Source organism: Dermatophagoides pteronyssinus, unplaced genomic scaffold (assembly GCF_027571235.1).
Source record: "Dermatophagoides pteronyssinus isolate colony J.1.1.1.1 unplaced genomic scaffold, Derpt_VIB-CSIC_2022.12 sq0019, whole genome shotgun sequence".
In the NCBI taxonomy this organism is placed as follows: Eukaryota; Metazoa; Arthropoda; class Arachnida; order Sarcoptiformes; family Pyroglyphidae; genus Dermatophagoides; species Dermatophagoides pteronyssinus.
Window position 1 is genome coordinate 418,042 of NW_027461543.1, and position 15,799 is coordinate 433,840.

Genomic DNA, 15,799 nt, shown 5'->3' on the forward strand with positions numbered 1-15,799 from the left:
AAAGAAGAAAAAAATACCGAAATTCAAGATGTTTTTTTAATGTAAAACGAGATATTGATAAAGTTGTTAACATTCGAAAGCTAAAAACACACAAACATTACCATGTGTGTCAAAATAGACACAAAAAAAAGATTTGTAATTTGATGATTTTATTTCTCTATTTTTTATTCAAAAAAAAATGGCAACAAAGATAATGGCATTACAAGGTGAAATATTTTTTTTTCGTTTTAATTATTAAAACAAAAAACGATAAATTATTCATACAAAAAGGGGAAAGAAAATCTAATTAATACAAAATGAAAGCAAAAGAATTCAATTCAGAAAAAAACTATTCAGAAGAAAACTATTCAACCATTTGAATAGTTGCATAGGCACTAAATGTAACATTCTTTTTGTTGTTATTGTTACCATGATGATGATGTTGATGATGATGATTGCCACCGATTGACATCATTGTTGTTGTTGAATTATTGCTGTTGTTGTTACAATTCAATATGATTGCTGAATTATTATGATGTTTGGAATTTTTTAATTGTTGTTGTTGATTAATTGTTGTTGTTATTGAATGTTTTGGAAATCGAAAAAATCGATCACCAATACCACCAATTCCCAGCAATGATAATGATGATATAAAATGATTTCTTTGTTGTTGCTGCTGCTTGAGATACATCGATGATAATGATTGGGTTTTTGCTGAATCTTCACTTATAGATTTTTTCAATACAGATTTCATTATTGTTGCTGTTGTTCTTTTTCGTTGATTGTTGTTGTTGTTGTTGATAAATTCATCATTACAATCATTAAATTCACCAGATGATGATGATGATGATGATTCTTCACCCGATATTGATGAACCTTCAGAATTTAAAATATTATTATTATCTGGAATTATCATCGTTGTTGCCGGTGATATTGTTGATGATTTTTCAATCATTTTCAAATTATTTCGTTTATTTAATTTCAATATCGATGTTGTTGTTGTTGATGGTGTTGATTTTAAAGGTATCGTATAAGTCGTTGATGATGATATTGGTTGAATATTTTCCTGATCTGGTCCATTGAATTGTTTATTATGATAATGATGATGATGATAATGACGATTTGAATCAACTGAACGTGAACGTAAATGTTGAAACATACGTTGTTTTGGAAATCTTTTCTGTCGTAGATAAAGATTTATTTGTGATGTATCAAATTCTGATTCACTTTGTTTTGGTGTCGTTACAGTTGTGGCTGTTGTTGAACCATTCAATCGATATCCATTATTATAAATTTTTGATTGATTTATAATCGATTTATCAATTAATAATGATTTCGTTAGAATAACATTATTTGTTGGTTTTACATTTGATGGTTCATGAATAATTTTTGGTGGTTGTCTTTGTCGTATACGTTGTTGTTCAACATCCGATGTCGATGATGATAATGTTGTTGTTGCCGTCATTGTATTAAGTGGTAATGGTGGACGAATCGTTAAAGATGATGACGATGGTGATGATAATGATCGATGATGATGAGGATGACCGGAAAAGTTTTTATCTTGATTCAATTCATTAATATCGATTGTTGTTGTTGTTGTTGAAATTTTATTATTATTCATTGAAGATTGAATGTTTGTTGATGAAATTATCATCCCGTTCATGTTTGAAAAGGAAGAAGATGCTAATGATAATGATTGCTCTTTCGTCGACGATGTTGTTTCAAAATTTTCATCATCATCATCATTGTTAATAATGCACCTTGGATAATGATTTTGTTGTTGTTGTTGTTGTTGATGATTTAATCGATTCAACGTGATTTTGTTCAAAGTTGAATGTTGTTGTTGATCAATGAATGATAAATCCCTATGGCCACGATCATCATCATCATCACCATTACTATCAACAACATGATTATTATCAACATTGATATTGCTAATCATCATCATTAATGTTTGATTCATACGTTTTAATGATTGTAAATATTTATATATTTCACGTAATTTTAAAACATCCTGTTCATTGAAACATTTCCAGACTAGTACAAATAATGATGATGATGATTCGGATGTTGTCGATGTTGATGAAGGATTTACAGTTCGTTGTGGATGATGATTCGAATGTTGTTGATCACAAAAATTTGTAACATTTTTAACACATTTTGGTATCGATAATAATAACCATATAATCATTGTTGGCATTTCATTATAATTTACATATAATAATTTTATTTGATTAAATTTTGATTCCATTATACAATAATGTTGATGATCATGATTATTATCATCGGTAATCAATGACATTGATGATGATTTTATTGTCCATTGCAGTCGATTTGGATAAATACCGGCCGTATAGATCAGATTTTCCGTATCAATATTATCCGGTTTAATTATTAATTCGGTTATTAAACGTTTACAAAGACCACCATTACCATTATTATTATCTTGATTAGTACCTTGATTATTATGTTGATGATTTTTTTCATCTTCTAATCGATGTTGTATACATTCTAAAATACATTGTTCAAAATCAATTGAATCAATTTTTAATGATTGTAATGGTAATGAATATAATTTTATTTGTTCAACATGACATTCAAAATAATCTTCACGTTGTTGTTGCGGATCGGCCATCATTGTTGTTATTCATAAATAAAAATGACAATGACGATTATGATGGTCACACATAAACAATGTACACAAATCGAATCGTTCGAATTCGAATGTTTGAATCGTTCGAATTTCTGAACGTTCGAATTCGAATGTTTTTTTTTTGTTTTGATGATGAAACAAAAATGATTTTTTAAGGTAAAAACAGCAACAACAAAAAAAAATCTAATTAATGATAAAACGATCAAGTTAAATCCAGTTCCGGGGACACAAACACACAAATTATCAATTGATATCGATCACAAATCTTGAAACTTTGAATAAAAATCGAATAACTTGACTTGAATGATTGACTTGACTTGACTAACAGACTGAACAAAATTGGATAGCTTAAATCATTTTTTTGCATCCTTGTTGTTGTGATTAGCAATGAAGAGTTTTTTTTCTGCTGTAAATCTTGTTTTCTTCGTTTCTTCAAAGTAGTCTACCTACCGACAAAAGATTACGAGAAAAAAATAAGAAAAAGAGAGAAATGGCTAACGAAACAACTAAATAGAAACGGAGAGAGAAAGAAACAAACTGGACATTAGAAAAAAACGATGATAATTGGTAAAAAATAAATAAACATACCAATTTCGAAAGAAAAAATTGGGTGTTTTTTAAATTCAAAATCCAAGAAAAAAAATTGTTTCAAAAATGTTTCCATCAGCTACTTACTTGAACATTTTTTTCTTTAAGTCAATTTGTTTTTCAATTGGATTTCCCGATGATAATAATCCAAGATAATGGCGCCCGCCGGGATGATATTTACTCTATTTTCAGGCTTTTTGTCTTCCTTAATCCAAAACCAAAACAACAAAACATATTCGATCGAATAATAATGATAACCACTTTTACATTTTCAGAAAAAAACCAAACAAACCAAACTTTTGATATGATGTGCTACTCAATTCAATTTTTCAATTCAAACAACAAAAAAAAATTGATATTTGAAATATTAATCTTCGAGATTCGAACAAAAAACACCAAACATCGAACGTTCGAGTTAATATAGAATGAGCAGAAGAACATTCGAATCTATTTCAACTGTATATGGTCCGGATATCTCTCCATCCATCCATCCATTTCAGTTTCAATTTCTATTAATAACTCTTCTTTTTTTCGGTTTGTTTGATTGATTTTTTTTTTTGTTTGAATCAAACAAACAAAAAAATTATTTAAAAATTATTGAACACACACCAGATACAGAGAAAAGAAAGAGATCAATATTAATAGAAAAGTAATATGATGATACAGTCGAAATAGAAACCTATTAGATGAATGAATGATATCGATTGGTATCGATCGATATTAATCACGAATTTTCATGATAATTTTTGATTTATTAACGAGAAAGAAAGGGGAAAACAAAAATAAATAAATAAATCATCAAATGGAAATATTCATTCATTCATTATTTTTTCTCTGATTTGATTGAAAATTTATTGCAATGATAATCGATGATGAACGAAATGGAAATCAATCGATTGTCAATCGATCGATGTTGTTGTTCATCACTCATCATTTCCAAATTTTCAAACTATGCTTTTTCTTTCTTCTCATTACCTTTATATGGTGGAAATAGTTGCAAAAAATTTTTAAAAAGGAAAAAAAATCATCAAATTTTCAAAGTCATCAAAGTAATCATCATCATCATCATTTGCATTTGAACTAGTAACATTTTTTCAACAAAAACAAAAATCATCCACAAGTTCAATCCGTTACCTTTTGTTGATTTTGAAATTTTTGAAATTAAAAATTGATTCAAAAAAAACTTGTTTTAATCATCCTAGTTCATCAAAAAAGTTTGTCGCATCAAAAAAAAGTGGAAAAAAATGTTTTTTTTTGCAAGCAAAAACATCCCCGTTCAAAATAACCTACTAAAATGACCAATCAAATCAACTGACCAAGCGATCAACCGATCAGAAATCAGAAAAATGATGATGACTATTTTGATTCACCAGAATCGATTTGTGTGGATGTGGATGGATTTTTTCCTGAATGAATTCATAAATGACATTCAACAAATCAAAAGTCAGAAAAAAATCAACAATCAAACCAACAAACCAACCATATAATTTTGATTGCATCTTTCTAAAAAAGAAATGTCGGTTATTCAAAGTCCGAATCATCATCATCATTTTCTTTGAATTTGAAAATGATTTCATGGTGTTTACCATTGTAATCATCATCATTCAACCAGCATCATTTTGGATCATCGATTCAAACGAAAAAAAATTGATTGACATGTGGTTCACCGGTGCGTTGTGATGAATCAAAACGTACACACAGCAAGAAAAAAAACTAAACAAACATAGACAAGACAATGGATAGAATGATGTACGCTGTGTGTATGTTTTAGGGAATTCAAAAAATCACCATCATTGAAGATGAAAAAAAAATCTGACAATCGATATAGTTGCTACCTATATCTACCTGATCGGATCTTTAAATAAAAGAAAAAAAGAAGACTATTTTGACTTTATTAGATTATAATTAGAATTTATCATTGAATGATGGATGGATGGATGGTTGGATGGTTGGGCGTCAAATTTTTTTTTTGATTTGATTTCATTTTTTTTCTCTATTGAAAATGAATTGCCATAGGCAAATGTAGCAAAAATGATGCCTAATGATGCTTGTAAGAGTAACCCCAAAGATGTTCGTGGAACGCGAGCACGCTTACATCCGATGTTCAATAAGTTGTTGTACAGGGTGTTTTTTTTGGATCGAAAAAAATGAATAAATTAGGGCCATTCATTAATTTTGTATTGATATGATCGATTAATCAATCGATATAATCTCGATTAAAAATAACAGAACATCATTTTTTTGGCAATCATTAGTTTTTGATTATTATCATCAGCAAAAAAGAAAATCATATTGGAAAATAAGATAATAATTTGCAAATTACCTGTGCTTGTTTTTTTTAATTATTACATTTTTTTTTCTTAAATGGAAATTGAAGACAAGATGATGATCACAAACAAGATGATGATGGTCAAGCAAGGTGTGTTCGAATGGTTTAATTTGGCAAAAACAAACATCATCAAGGATCATCAAGGATCAAATGTGATGGCCGTCAAGGTGACACATTTTTTTTTGATGTTGTTGACCATCTTTTTTTCAATCATCTAAATCAACATCGATGATGATTAGGAAACATCATATCAATGTCACTATAGAAATTTGATGAATGATGAATTAATTAGCAGCAAAACAAAAAAAAAATTTGAATTTGAATTTGATCTAAATTAAATTGGACCAAATTAAGTCAGAAAAACGAAAAATGAAAGCGAAATTCAATTTTCCAAAATTCAAATCAAGTGGAAATAGAAGAAAGAAGAAAACTATTTATAGAATAACATCATTATCAACAACAAATATATTTTCATTGATGTGTCCATATCTGGAATTTTTTTTTTGAAAAACAAAAATCATTAAGCAAAAATGATCAATGAATAATGATTAGTTCAATGATCCTATATGTTGCATACTATTAAATCGAATAAAAATGCAAACATTCGATTCGATATATCGCGATAGTGATGGAGGATTATGCAGAAAAATAAAACTATCGATATATCGAATCGAATGTTCGAATTTTCGAATGTTTGTATGAATGATGATAATTTGTTCGATTGATGGATCGATCGATCATTGATAAATGATGTTCATTAAAATAAATTTTGAATATATAAAAATTTAGTGAGAATCCATCGATGGTAAGATAAATTTTTTTGTAAAAACAAATTAACAGCTGCATTTTTTCATTTACTTTCGGTTTTTTTTCCTGTGGTGGAACTTTCATTCGGTTTTTCTTTTCTTTTTCCACTAATGGACTGGGGTAAGAAATGAAAATTGAAAAATCATTTTTTTTCTGTTTCCACTGAAAACATGATGTCTAAACATATAAATCATCATCATCATCATCATCATCATAATGATGTATGGTCAGTTGTTGTTGTTGTTGTTTTCAAAATGACCAAATTTAACAACAACAACAATGATGATGACGACAACCTGTGGATTTTACTTTATTATCATCATCATCATCATCGGATCATCCACTGGATAAAGATAATGATGTTTTTTTTTACTCCAATCCAGCGTTTTTGGACATCGAAAAGATTGATTGATTGATTGATAAAAATGATGATGATTTTTTGCGGATTCAATCATCATCATCATCGGAAATATTGTTTTGATTACATTACACAAAACACTGTGCGGTGATATATTGGGAGAAAAAAACGTGAATCAATTTTTGCAGATTAACATTTTTTTTCATTTCATTTCGGGGGAAATTTCCTTCATTTTCTTTCTCCCAAGTCGGTTTGTTTGTTTATTTGTCTTATCGATTATATCGATGATATAATCGATATTTTCGATGATGATGATGATGATGAAAATATACCTCGATATTGATATCTTATCTTAGATATTATCTCTAACCATCGTTGATGATGATCATCGTCGATGATGATGATATTTGAACAAAATGATGTTCATGATGATGATGAATAGATGATGCATGGTGCGAATTGTAAAATATACATTTTTTTCTTCTCAACATTTTTGAAAATGAAAATTAAATGAGCTTGTTGATGATCATCATCATCATCGAAATCTTCGAAGATATTTCTTCTTAACAGTTTTTTTTTTTTGGATAGATGTTTGAACAAACAAACAAGAAAGAAAGTTGATGAAATGACCTATTAAATAGGCCCATTAAAATCATTGATTGAATCATGACCGAAAACATGCCAAAAAACAACAAACAAACAAACAAACATTTGTGTGATTTTTTTTTTGCTTTTCGCTAAATTTATGTGATAGGGGTTTCACACTAGCAGCAATGTGAATGAAATATTTCAAATGCAATATTTCACTACATTTCAGCCTTATGGACTGAAATATTGCATTTGAAATATTTCATTCACATTGCTGCTAGTGTGAAACCCCTATGAATGAAAATATGTTTTTGGAAAACACAAGAACAGAGAGAGAGAGAGAGAGAGAGAGAGCAGAAGAACAGAAAAGCTTGAATCAAATCAACACCATTTTTTTCCCGTTTGTTTTGTTTTGGCCAGAAAAAAACATCGAAAAAGATTTCCAATGATGATGATCGAATGTTTTTTGTTTGTTTGTTTGAAGAACAAAAAAAAAACATTCGATTCTATTTCGGTCAATCGACGACTATTTTAACAACAGTGTGTGTATGTGTGTGTGACAAATACTAATTGAGCGGATGTTTATATAAAAAGTTTAAAGAAAAAGAAAAAAAAAATTGTTGTTGTTGTTTCACAAAAAGAGGAGGAAATGTTATGTAAAATGGTTTTGTAAAATGGAAATTTTTTTTTTAGAAATTCGAATTTCTATTCGAATTTTTTTGTTGTTCGAATATTCGATTATAAAATAAAGCGTCATTGTCGATTTGTAGTTCATCTTCTTTTCAGATCATCTTGTTTAGTATTTTATCATTTCGATTGAATATAATTCAGTGATCTTCTTCAACAAAAAAATCATATTCGACGCTTCAAGATGGTTTGGCGGATTATCCATGGAGTGACAATGTGGTTTATGAAACCATCATTCGATGAAAAATGTATAAAAAAAATTAAAATAATAAAATAAAAAATTCAAAAATTGGTCAAGTTATGGAAATAGAAAACTATAACTTTCTTATAATATATTCGTTGTTATATAAATTTAATTAATTATAATTCAATTCAAAACCATCATGTTCAACACACACACACACACTAACCAACCAAGTTTTTATAAAAACAAAAAAATTCATTTTCTATTAAAATTTCTATTTATTATTTTTTTGTATTAAAAAAAAGTTTCTTTTTTTATTATATTTTGTTTCTTTTTTAAATTTTGTGCAAAAAAATTCACACGAGAAATGTACATAATTATCTCAAACAACTATTTTCACCCATAGAAAAATTATTTGTTCTTTGAATGTTGATTATTGATGATTTTTTTTTTGAAAGATAATTGTATCTGGGAACCAAATGGAAACCGGAGGTTGACGAGTATTTCATTGAAACGACAGAAAAATTGGAAATTTCTTATAAGGGAAAAATAATACCAAAAATATTATTATCATAATGATAAATATTAAAAAACCGATTGCCGACGTAAAAAACAATGTCCCATGTGTTTGCACGATTTAGATTCATTTGTTCATTATTTTCTCTAAGTTTTCTCTATTTGTAGAGAAAGTATTGAATTCTTCCATAGATTTTTTAAAAAATTCCACATTATCATCATTGTCCTAAAATTATTGATAGATATTATCAAAAAAAAAAAAAAAAATAAAATAAAAAAAATAAAAAAAAAAAAAAATAGAAAAATTATGAATTTAGAAAAAAGGATGAACTTACGTCTTTCATTTTAGGTTTGTTTTAACAACGAATGAACGATGAACAATGATGACACAATAGTAATGAATGAAGGCATTTCGATTTCAAGATATTTTTATATAAGCTTTTCGTTTTTACGTATATGCATCGTCTCATCCAATGTCCAAATGATTTTCATAAATTATGTTACGACTTTTTAAAATTTAGCGATAACTGCAGTTATTTTCTTGGCAAAAGTAATGAAATTAATGTTGATGCAGCTGCCATCTGTAATGATTGATTTGAATTATCATCATTATTATCTTTTTTATGTGGAAATTGAATAAATGTTGTTAAAATAGCTGCCGAACCATCAAATGTTGGTTCTAATGATACTAAAGGCATCCGTGGTGATGGACGTTTTCGATTATTCATAATCGATTGTTCTTGTTTGTTTATCATTGTCCGTGAATATTCGGGATAAATTTTTTTCGGTGATTCTTTAAAATTTGCTGTTAATTGATGAAAAATTGTTCGATGACGTTGTTTCGAAGATGATGATGGTGGTGTGATTGATTCTTGATTGTATGGACGGAATCCAATCAACGATTCTGAATCATCAAGGTAACGTTTATCATTATTATCATCGTTATCGTTATCCAATAAAATAGTAATCGTTGCCATTGGTCTATTAGCCATTAATTGTAATTCCATTTGTTGTAATTGTCTTGTATGATGAATAAAGATTATTTGTTTTAAACGCCAAAACATTATCGACATCGAAAGGAATAGAAAAAAACATGAAATAAATACACAGAAAAATATAAATAAATCAATACGACTTTGATCTTGTCGAACGACAATATTTGCTTGATTTTTATCAATGAAATCGCCATCGGTATCGTTAAGAAACGAACCATAAATCATTAGATAATAACGTGTTGTACGTAGATCATGATAACGATACGGTATAGTTATTTCTAAACGATTTTGAACATTTTTTACAATGAAAATTTCATACCAATTTTTCATTGTAAAATATGATGATTCGGATGATAATTCGTTCAAATTGATTAATGTCATTTTATATGGTGATTTTATCGTCGATGTTTGATCTGATGATTTTGATGAAGAATTATTAAAATCAATCAGTTTATCAATTTCCACATGATCGATTGTTGATGATTCATTTTGATCATAATCAATATATTTTTTATCAATGAAAATCTGATGAAATCCATTCAATGGATCATTCTGGATGATGAATATATCCTCTTTTGATGCCATATATAAATCAATCATACCATCAACATTGAATATGATTAATTTTAAATCAACATTCATATATCTTGGTTGTATGGCAAAAAATATTGTTCGACCCAATAATAATTGATTCTGTTCTGGATTCTGTTGTTGTTGTTGTTGTTGATCAATAATACAATTTTCCTGCCGTATTGAATTCAAACAATATTCTTTATCCAAAAACATATGACGATAACATTGATGTCCATTCGATGGTTGTCCATAAAAATAATCTTTACATTTTGTACATTGTAACATCCAACATGGTAATGAATATGTTGTCATTATTTGTGATGATTTAAAATAATATGTTTTATTTATATAATTACTATATTCTTTCGTTGTTAAATAATTACATTGACGATCATTTTCAGTATTATTATGACAATCACAATTTTCACCATTAAATGGATTACACAGTGATCCATGATTATTACACATACATTGACGACAACCATCATGAATATTATCACTTATCTTGAAATAACCTAATTTACAATGTTCACATTGATTACCATCGGTATTATTTTTACAATTTATACATTTTGTTATTGCGGGTGATATTGGTCCATGTCGAATAATTTCCATTCCAAATTTGAACCATTGTGTATCATTAAATTCATTCAATTCCGTGGTTGTTAAATTTGATAAATCTTCTTGTGAAAAACATAATTCAGAATGATTATGACAAAATTCTGAACATGATTGACATTTTTCACCTGGTTTTGTTGGATTACCAATAAAAAATGGTTTACATTGTTCACATGATTTACCTTGTGTATTATTTTCACAATGAATACATTCATATCGTCGATCAGATGATGGACATAAACTATGACCATTACATTGACATTCAATTGAACAATCATGGCCAATATAACCAAAATTACATTGACAAATATTTGGTTCAATACATTGGCCATTCAGACAACCTTGTTGACATATTGGTTTACAAACAACAACACCATTATCATTAAACATTCGATAACCATTTTTACATTGACACATAAAACCATCAATAAGATCAATACATATTTGTGATTTTTGATTACAATTATGATGACCATTTAAACATTCATTTTCATTGGGTGATTTTAAATAATACCATGATGTTTTCCATAATTTCATCGGAACATAATATGATTTATGTTTTAATTGACTTAATAAATCGATTGATTGATTTGAACAATGACGATATTTTGGTCCTTGAAGATCACCTTGTAAACAAAAACCAACACCATCAATAGGTAGACCATCAACGGCACACCAACCACAATGTAACATTGATAAACAATCATTAGCTTTTTCAAATGTTTCACATTCAGCTGGACATTGATGTTGATGATCATCATCATCATTCGGTTGAAGACGATAAATAAAACCACCACATTGATGATTTTGTTGACATTTAATTGTTGAATATATTGATGACATACATTCACCAGTTAATTCTGACCATAAACATTCATGACTACCACTTTCATCACCAAATGTTTCTTCTAAACAACTTTGACATGAATAATATTGGCTACAACGTTTTGGACATTTTAATGGTGGTATTGTTGGTACATTTTTCATTACCGAAAATCGAATAATCGATGATTCAATACAAGCCCAATCAAAAATTGGATTTGTTGGCATTGCTAGATGATGACCAAATCGTATAAATTTATAAACCTGTTTTGTCCATATACAACCATTATCATCACCAATTTGATGATTAAATGACAACGATGATAATGATAATGATAATCGACGTTCCTGATTAATCAATAAACAATGTTGACAATCAGTAGCCAAACATCGTCTTGTTGAACAATGTTTCATTTCAATAATGCTTATATTTTGGCATATTGTTGTTGATCCAGTTCCAGTTCCAATACCAATCGATGTAACAAATTCATTATTATGATATGAATGATCGTTATCATCATCATCCCATTGTTGACATGTATCATTCATTTTAATACAATGTCCATTTGCCATATGACAATCGGCACACCATTGACATCCACCACCATTATCATCTTGGAATTCATAATTAACCGTTGTACAATCAACACAATTTGTAAATTGATTACATTCTTTTCTACCATTGATACAACCAACAGATGTTTCATTCAATATTTCGAAACAATCAAATTTTACCGCCGCCGCTAAAGATTGATCAAAACAAATTCCTGATGTTGAAGAAGAAGAATTTCTTCGACAATATGAACAACCATTTGTAGATAAACATTGTGTTTGATCATTGGAAAAAAATTCACAAAAATCTTTAGGTAATTGTATCTTTTCAATCGACCACGGTTGATTCTTTGTTGTTGCCGATGATGATTCATATCGATATAATATTCTTTGATTATCAATAGTTATTGACCATGATGATCCTTGAATCGAATGACGATGACGATTGTTTAAAATCGATACATTCGACCATGATGAAGAAGAAACATTTTGAATGGCAATCCAACGATTACATTTATAAAAATATGCATACGATATTGGATCATCATGATTATTTGCCATCATTCTATCACCACCACCACCACTACCACGATAATTGATTACTTTTTTACCACCAAATATTAGCATATAATTCGGTAATGTAAAAGCTTGATGCAGATATAATGGTATGATTGAATTTAAAACACTACGTGGTTGTATACGATGCCATATGAATTGATTATTTGGATTCGAATGATGAAAATCAAGTTGATAAATAGTATTTGAAATAGCCCATTTATGTGATTCTTTAAAATCTAAACCACCAAATATAAAAATTTTACCACTTTCATGATGATAAACAGTTGAATGACCAATAATACCTAATGGTGATGATCCTTTTGTTTTCAATAATATCCATTGATTTTCTTTCATTAGATAAACATATTGATTGGATGAATAACCATTTTGTGGTGAATAACCACCAATTAAAATCAAAGCATCTTGTTTTGATTGACCAAGTTGAATTCCAGTTAATGTATGACCAATTAATGGTGGTGGTTTCGAATCGGCGGCTGTCAAATTGATCCATTTGATTAAATTATTTTGATCATGATCAAATATGAATGAAGCTGACCAAAATTCCACCAAAACTTGATTAGTATGCAAATCAACGCCACCATAAACATAAAGTTTATCATCGATCATTGTTGATGCATGAAGATAACGATTTGTGGGAAAATTTTTTCCATTCTGGTTATCTAGTTGAATCCAACGATCATCATCGAATGAATATAATGTTAAACAAAGATTCAAGGTATGAATATGACCACCAATAAATATTAGATGATTATTAAAATATTCAAGTTGATGAGAATTTTGTGGCCATTTTGCATCATTTGATGATGAATTATTTTCCATCGATTGATATGATGCATTGAATCCTTGCTGCTGTTCAAAGTTGTAATCAGTTTTATAAAGTATGGTTGCAATACCAGTATTGGCAATCAATTTTAAATCATTCGACTGCTGCTGTTGACCACAAATTGATGCTAAAATTCGATATTGATTCGACAGTGATTTTTGATTTTGTAGAATAAAATCCGGCACACCATCGTAAATGATCAATGTACTGTGTGAACAATTTAATTTCCATAATTTGAATATGGTAATTTGCAATGATGGCTGATTCCTCAACGAATGATAATCAGGACCAGTCGATATAATCCACATACAATGATGATGATTGATTGTTGATGATGATTCGATTTTTTTCATTTTCGATACATATGATCGTTGATATGATCCAAAATAACCAAATGTTGCATTCAAAATCAATGCTTTATTTTGACATTGTTCGAAACAAATACCACCATTTTTTGGTTGACCATAATAACCGGTTGAACAACGATTACAATTCGATCCTTCAGTATTATTCCGGCAAAAACAATAACCATTTTTTGGATGACATATTCCACGTTCATGATCACCATGTCCATTACAATCACAAGGTAAACATCGACCATTACCAACAACTGAATTATCTTCATAAGTTCCTATTGCACATTTTGTTTCACGTTTAAAAACATTATGATAATGATGATGATCAAAATCTAATCTTTTCATCATTATGGTTCGTATTGGTAATCGTATAATATGATCAATAAAATTATTGTTAACAAATGACAGATCAAATGTTGAATTGAGCAAATTATTATCATTATTACCATTACGAAGATAAATACGAAGAATATTATTATCAAATGTTTGTGATCCAAGTGGATGATGTATGAAACCGAAAATTCGTATCATTTGTTCTGAATGGAAAATTGTTGATCGTTGTTTTTCGATTATCATCTCATCTGGCATCGAAATATTTGGCACATTAAAATATTTACATATGGTCGATTCGGATGAATTCTGATGACCATGATCATCATAGATGCTATGATTTATCTTTGTGACTAGAATTTCATCACGAATTTGGCCATAATATCCACCAAAAATGAATAGAAAATTCTTTCGTCGTATCATTGTATGTGATGATATTGATTTGAATGGAAATTGATTATGATCATCATACATAGTCCAATATCGATATTTCAATGAAAACAAATAGATTTTTGTACCATCATCATCATCCTTATTATCACAATCATTTTCAATGAATCCACCAAAAATCATTAGATAATCATTATCGAGAAGTAACATTGAATGTAATGCACGTTTTCGTGGAATAAGATTTTGATCATGATAACGATAACGTATTATGGACCAATAATTATCATCAACATTATATTGATATAATGTATTTTGTAGTTGATTATTATTCATATCGATTCCACCAAATATCAATATTGAACGATTATAAAAAATGGCAGTATGTGCTGCTAATTTTCTTCCTTTGTTCAACGATTCCCATTGATTATTCAATGATGATAAAAGATTAATTCGATAAATATTGGATGAAATTGATGAATTTTCAAAACGACCACCATGAATATAAAGCCATTGTTGATCAACAATAATTGCTACATGAAATGCAATCGGTGGAATTTGAAATATTGTTTGCGGCTGAATCCAATAACGTTCAACAAGATTATAAATCCAAATATCATTAAATTGATGACCATCGGCACCGATTCCACCGAATATTATCAATGAATTGTTAACGATATTCATTGTATGACCCCAACGTGGTTTTGGTTGTTTATAATTTGTACGATAATTGTTGTAAGTATTTTTGTTGTTATTAATATCACAGTCAGTTAAATTGATCCATTCATTTTTTGTTATTGAATATGATAATAGATCAGAATGAATTGTTTCATAATTACGTCCACCAAATATATAGATTTGATCGGTACGATCATCATAAACTGATGCATGTGATGCACGAGCAGAAAATAATTGATGATTGGAAAATAATTTTGTCCATTTGGATTGTTTTGAATCATCATCATTGATGTTGATTTGGCATGATGAACCAATATGATTTGGTGGACAATTATTATTGATCGTTATATCAGAATGATCACAAGCATTACCATAATAATGATCATTACATTTGCAA

The 15,799-nt window shown here is 28.7% G+C and overlaps 2 protein-coding genes across 8 annotated transcripts; both read right to left on the minus strand.

The window, feature by feature from the left end:
* Nucleotides 1-163: 163 nt before the first annotated feature.
* LOC113790104 (uncharacterized) lies at nucleotides 164-7,387 on the minus strand. Of its 7 annotated transcripts, none has more exons than XM_075822701.1 (3): nucleotides 7,047-7,387; nucleotides 3,308-3,425; nucleotides 164-3,138 (listed from the first exon to the last, which is right to left on the minus strand). In XM_075822701.1, exon 3 carries the CDS (start codon nucleotides 2,615-2,617, stop codon nucleotides 344-346), a length of 2,274 nt encoding a protein of 757 aa, XP_075678816.1. In that variant the 5' UTR covers nucleotides 2,618-3,138; nucleotides 3,308-3,425; nucleotides 7,047-7,387; the 3' UTR covers nucleotides 164-343. The 7 variants fall into 7 exon arrangements, with proteins under 7 accessions (XP_075678816.1, XP_075678817.1, XP_075678815.1 ...); XM_075822702.1 differs by lacking the exon at nucleotides 7,047-7,387 and adding an exon at nucleotides 5,544-5,989; XM_075822700.1 differs by lacking the exon at nucleotides 7,047-7,387 and adding an exon at nucleotides 5,544-5,989 and having other exon boundaries at nucleotides 3,308-3,480.
* Nucleotides 7,388-8,463: 1,076 nt separating this feature from the next.
* On the minus strand, nucleotides 8,464-15,516 carry Megf8 (multiple EGF like domains 8). Its single transcript, XM_075822698.1, has 2 exons — nucleotides 9,025-15,516; nucleotides 8,464-8,915 (listed from the first exon to the last, which is right to left on the minus strand). The coding sequence occupies exon 1, from the start codon at nucleotides 15,406-15,408 to the stop codon at nucleotides 9,223-9,225; it is 6,186 nt and encodes a 2,061-aa protein (XP_075678813.1). The 5' UTR covers nucleotides 15,409-15,516; the 3' UTR covers nucleotides 8,464-8,915; nucleotides 9,025-9,222.
* Nucleotides 15,517-15,799: the final 283 nt, after the last annotated feature.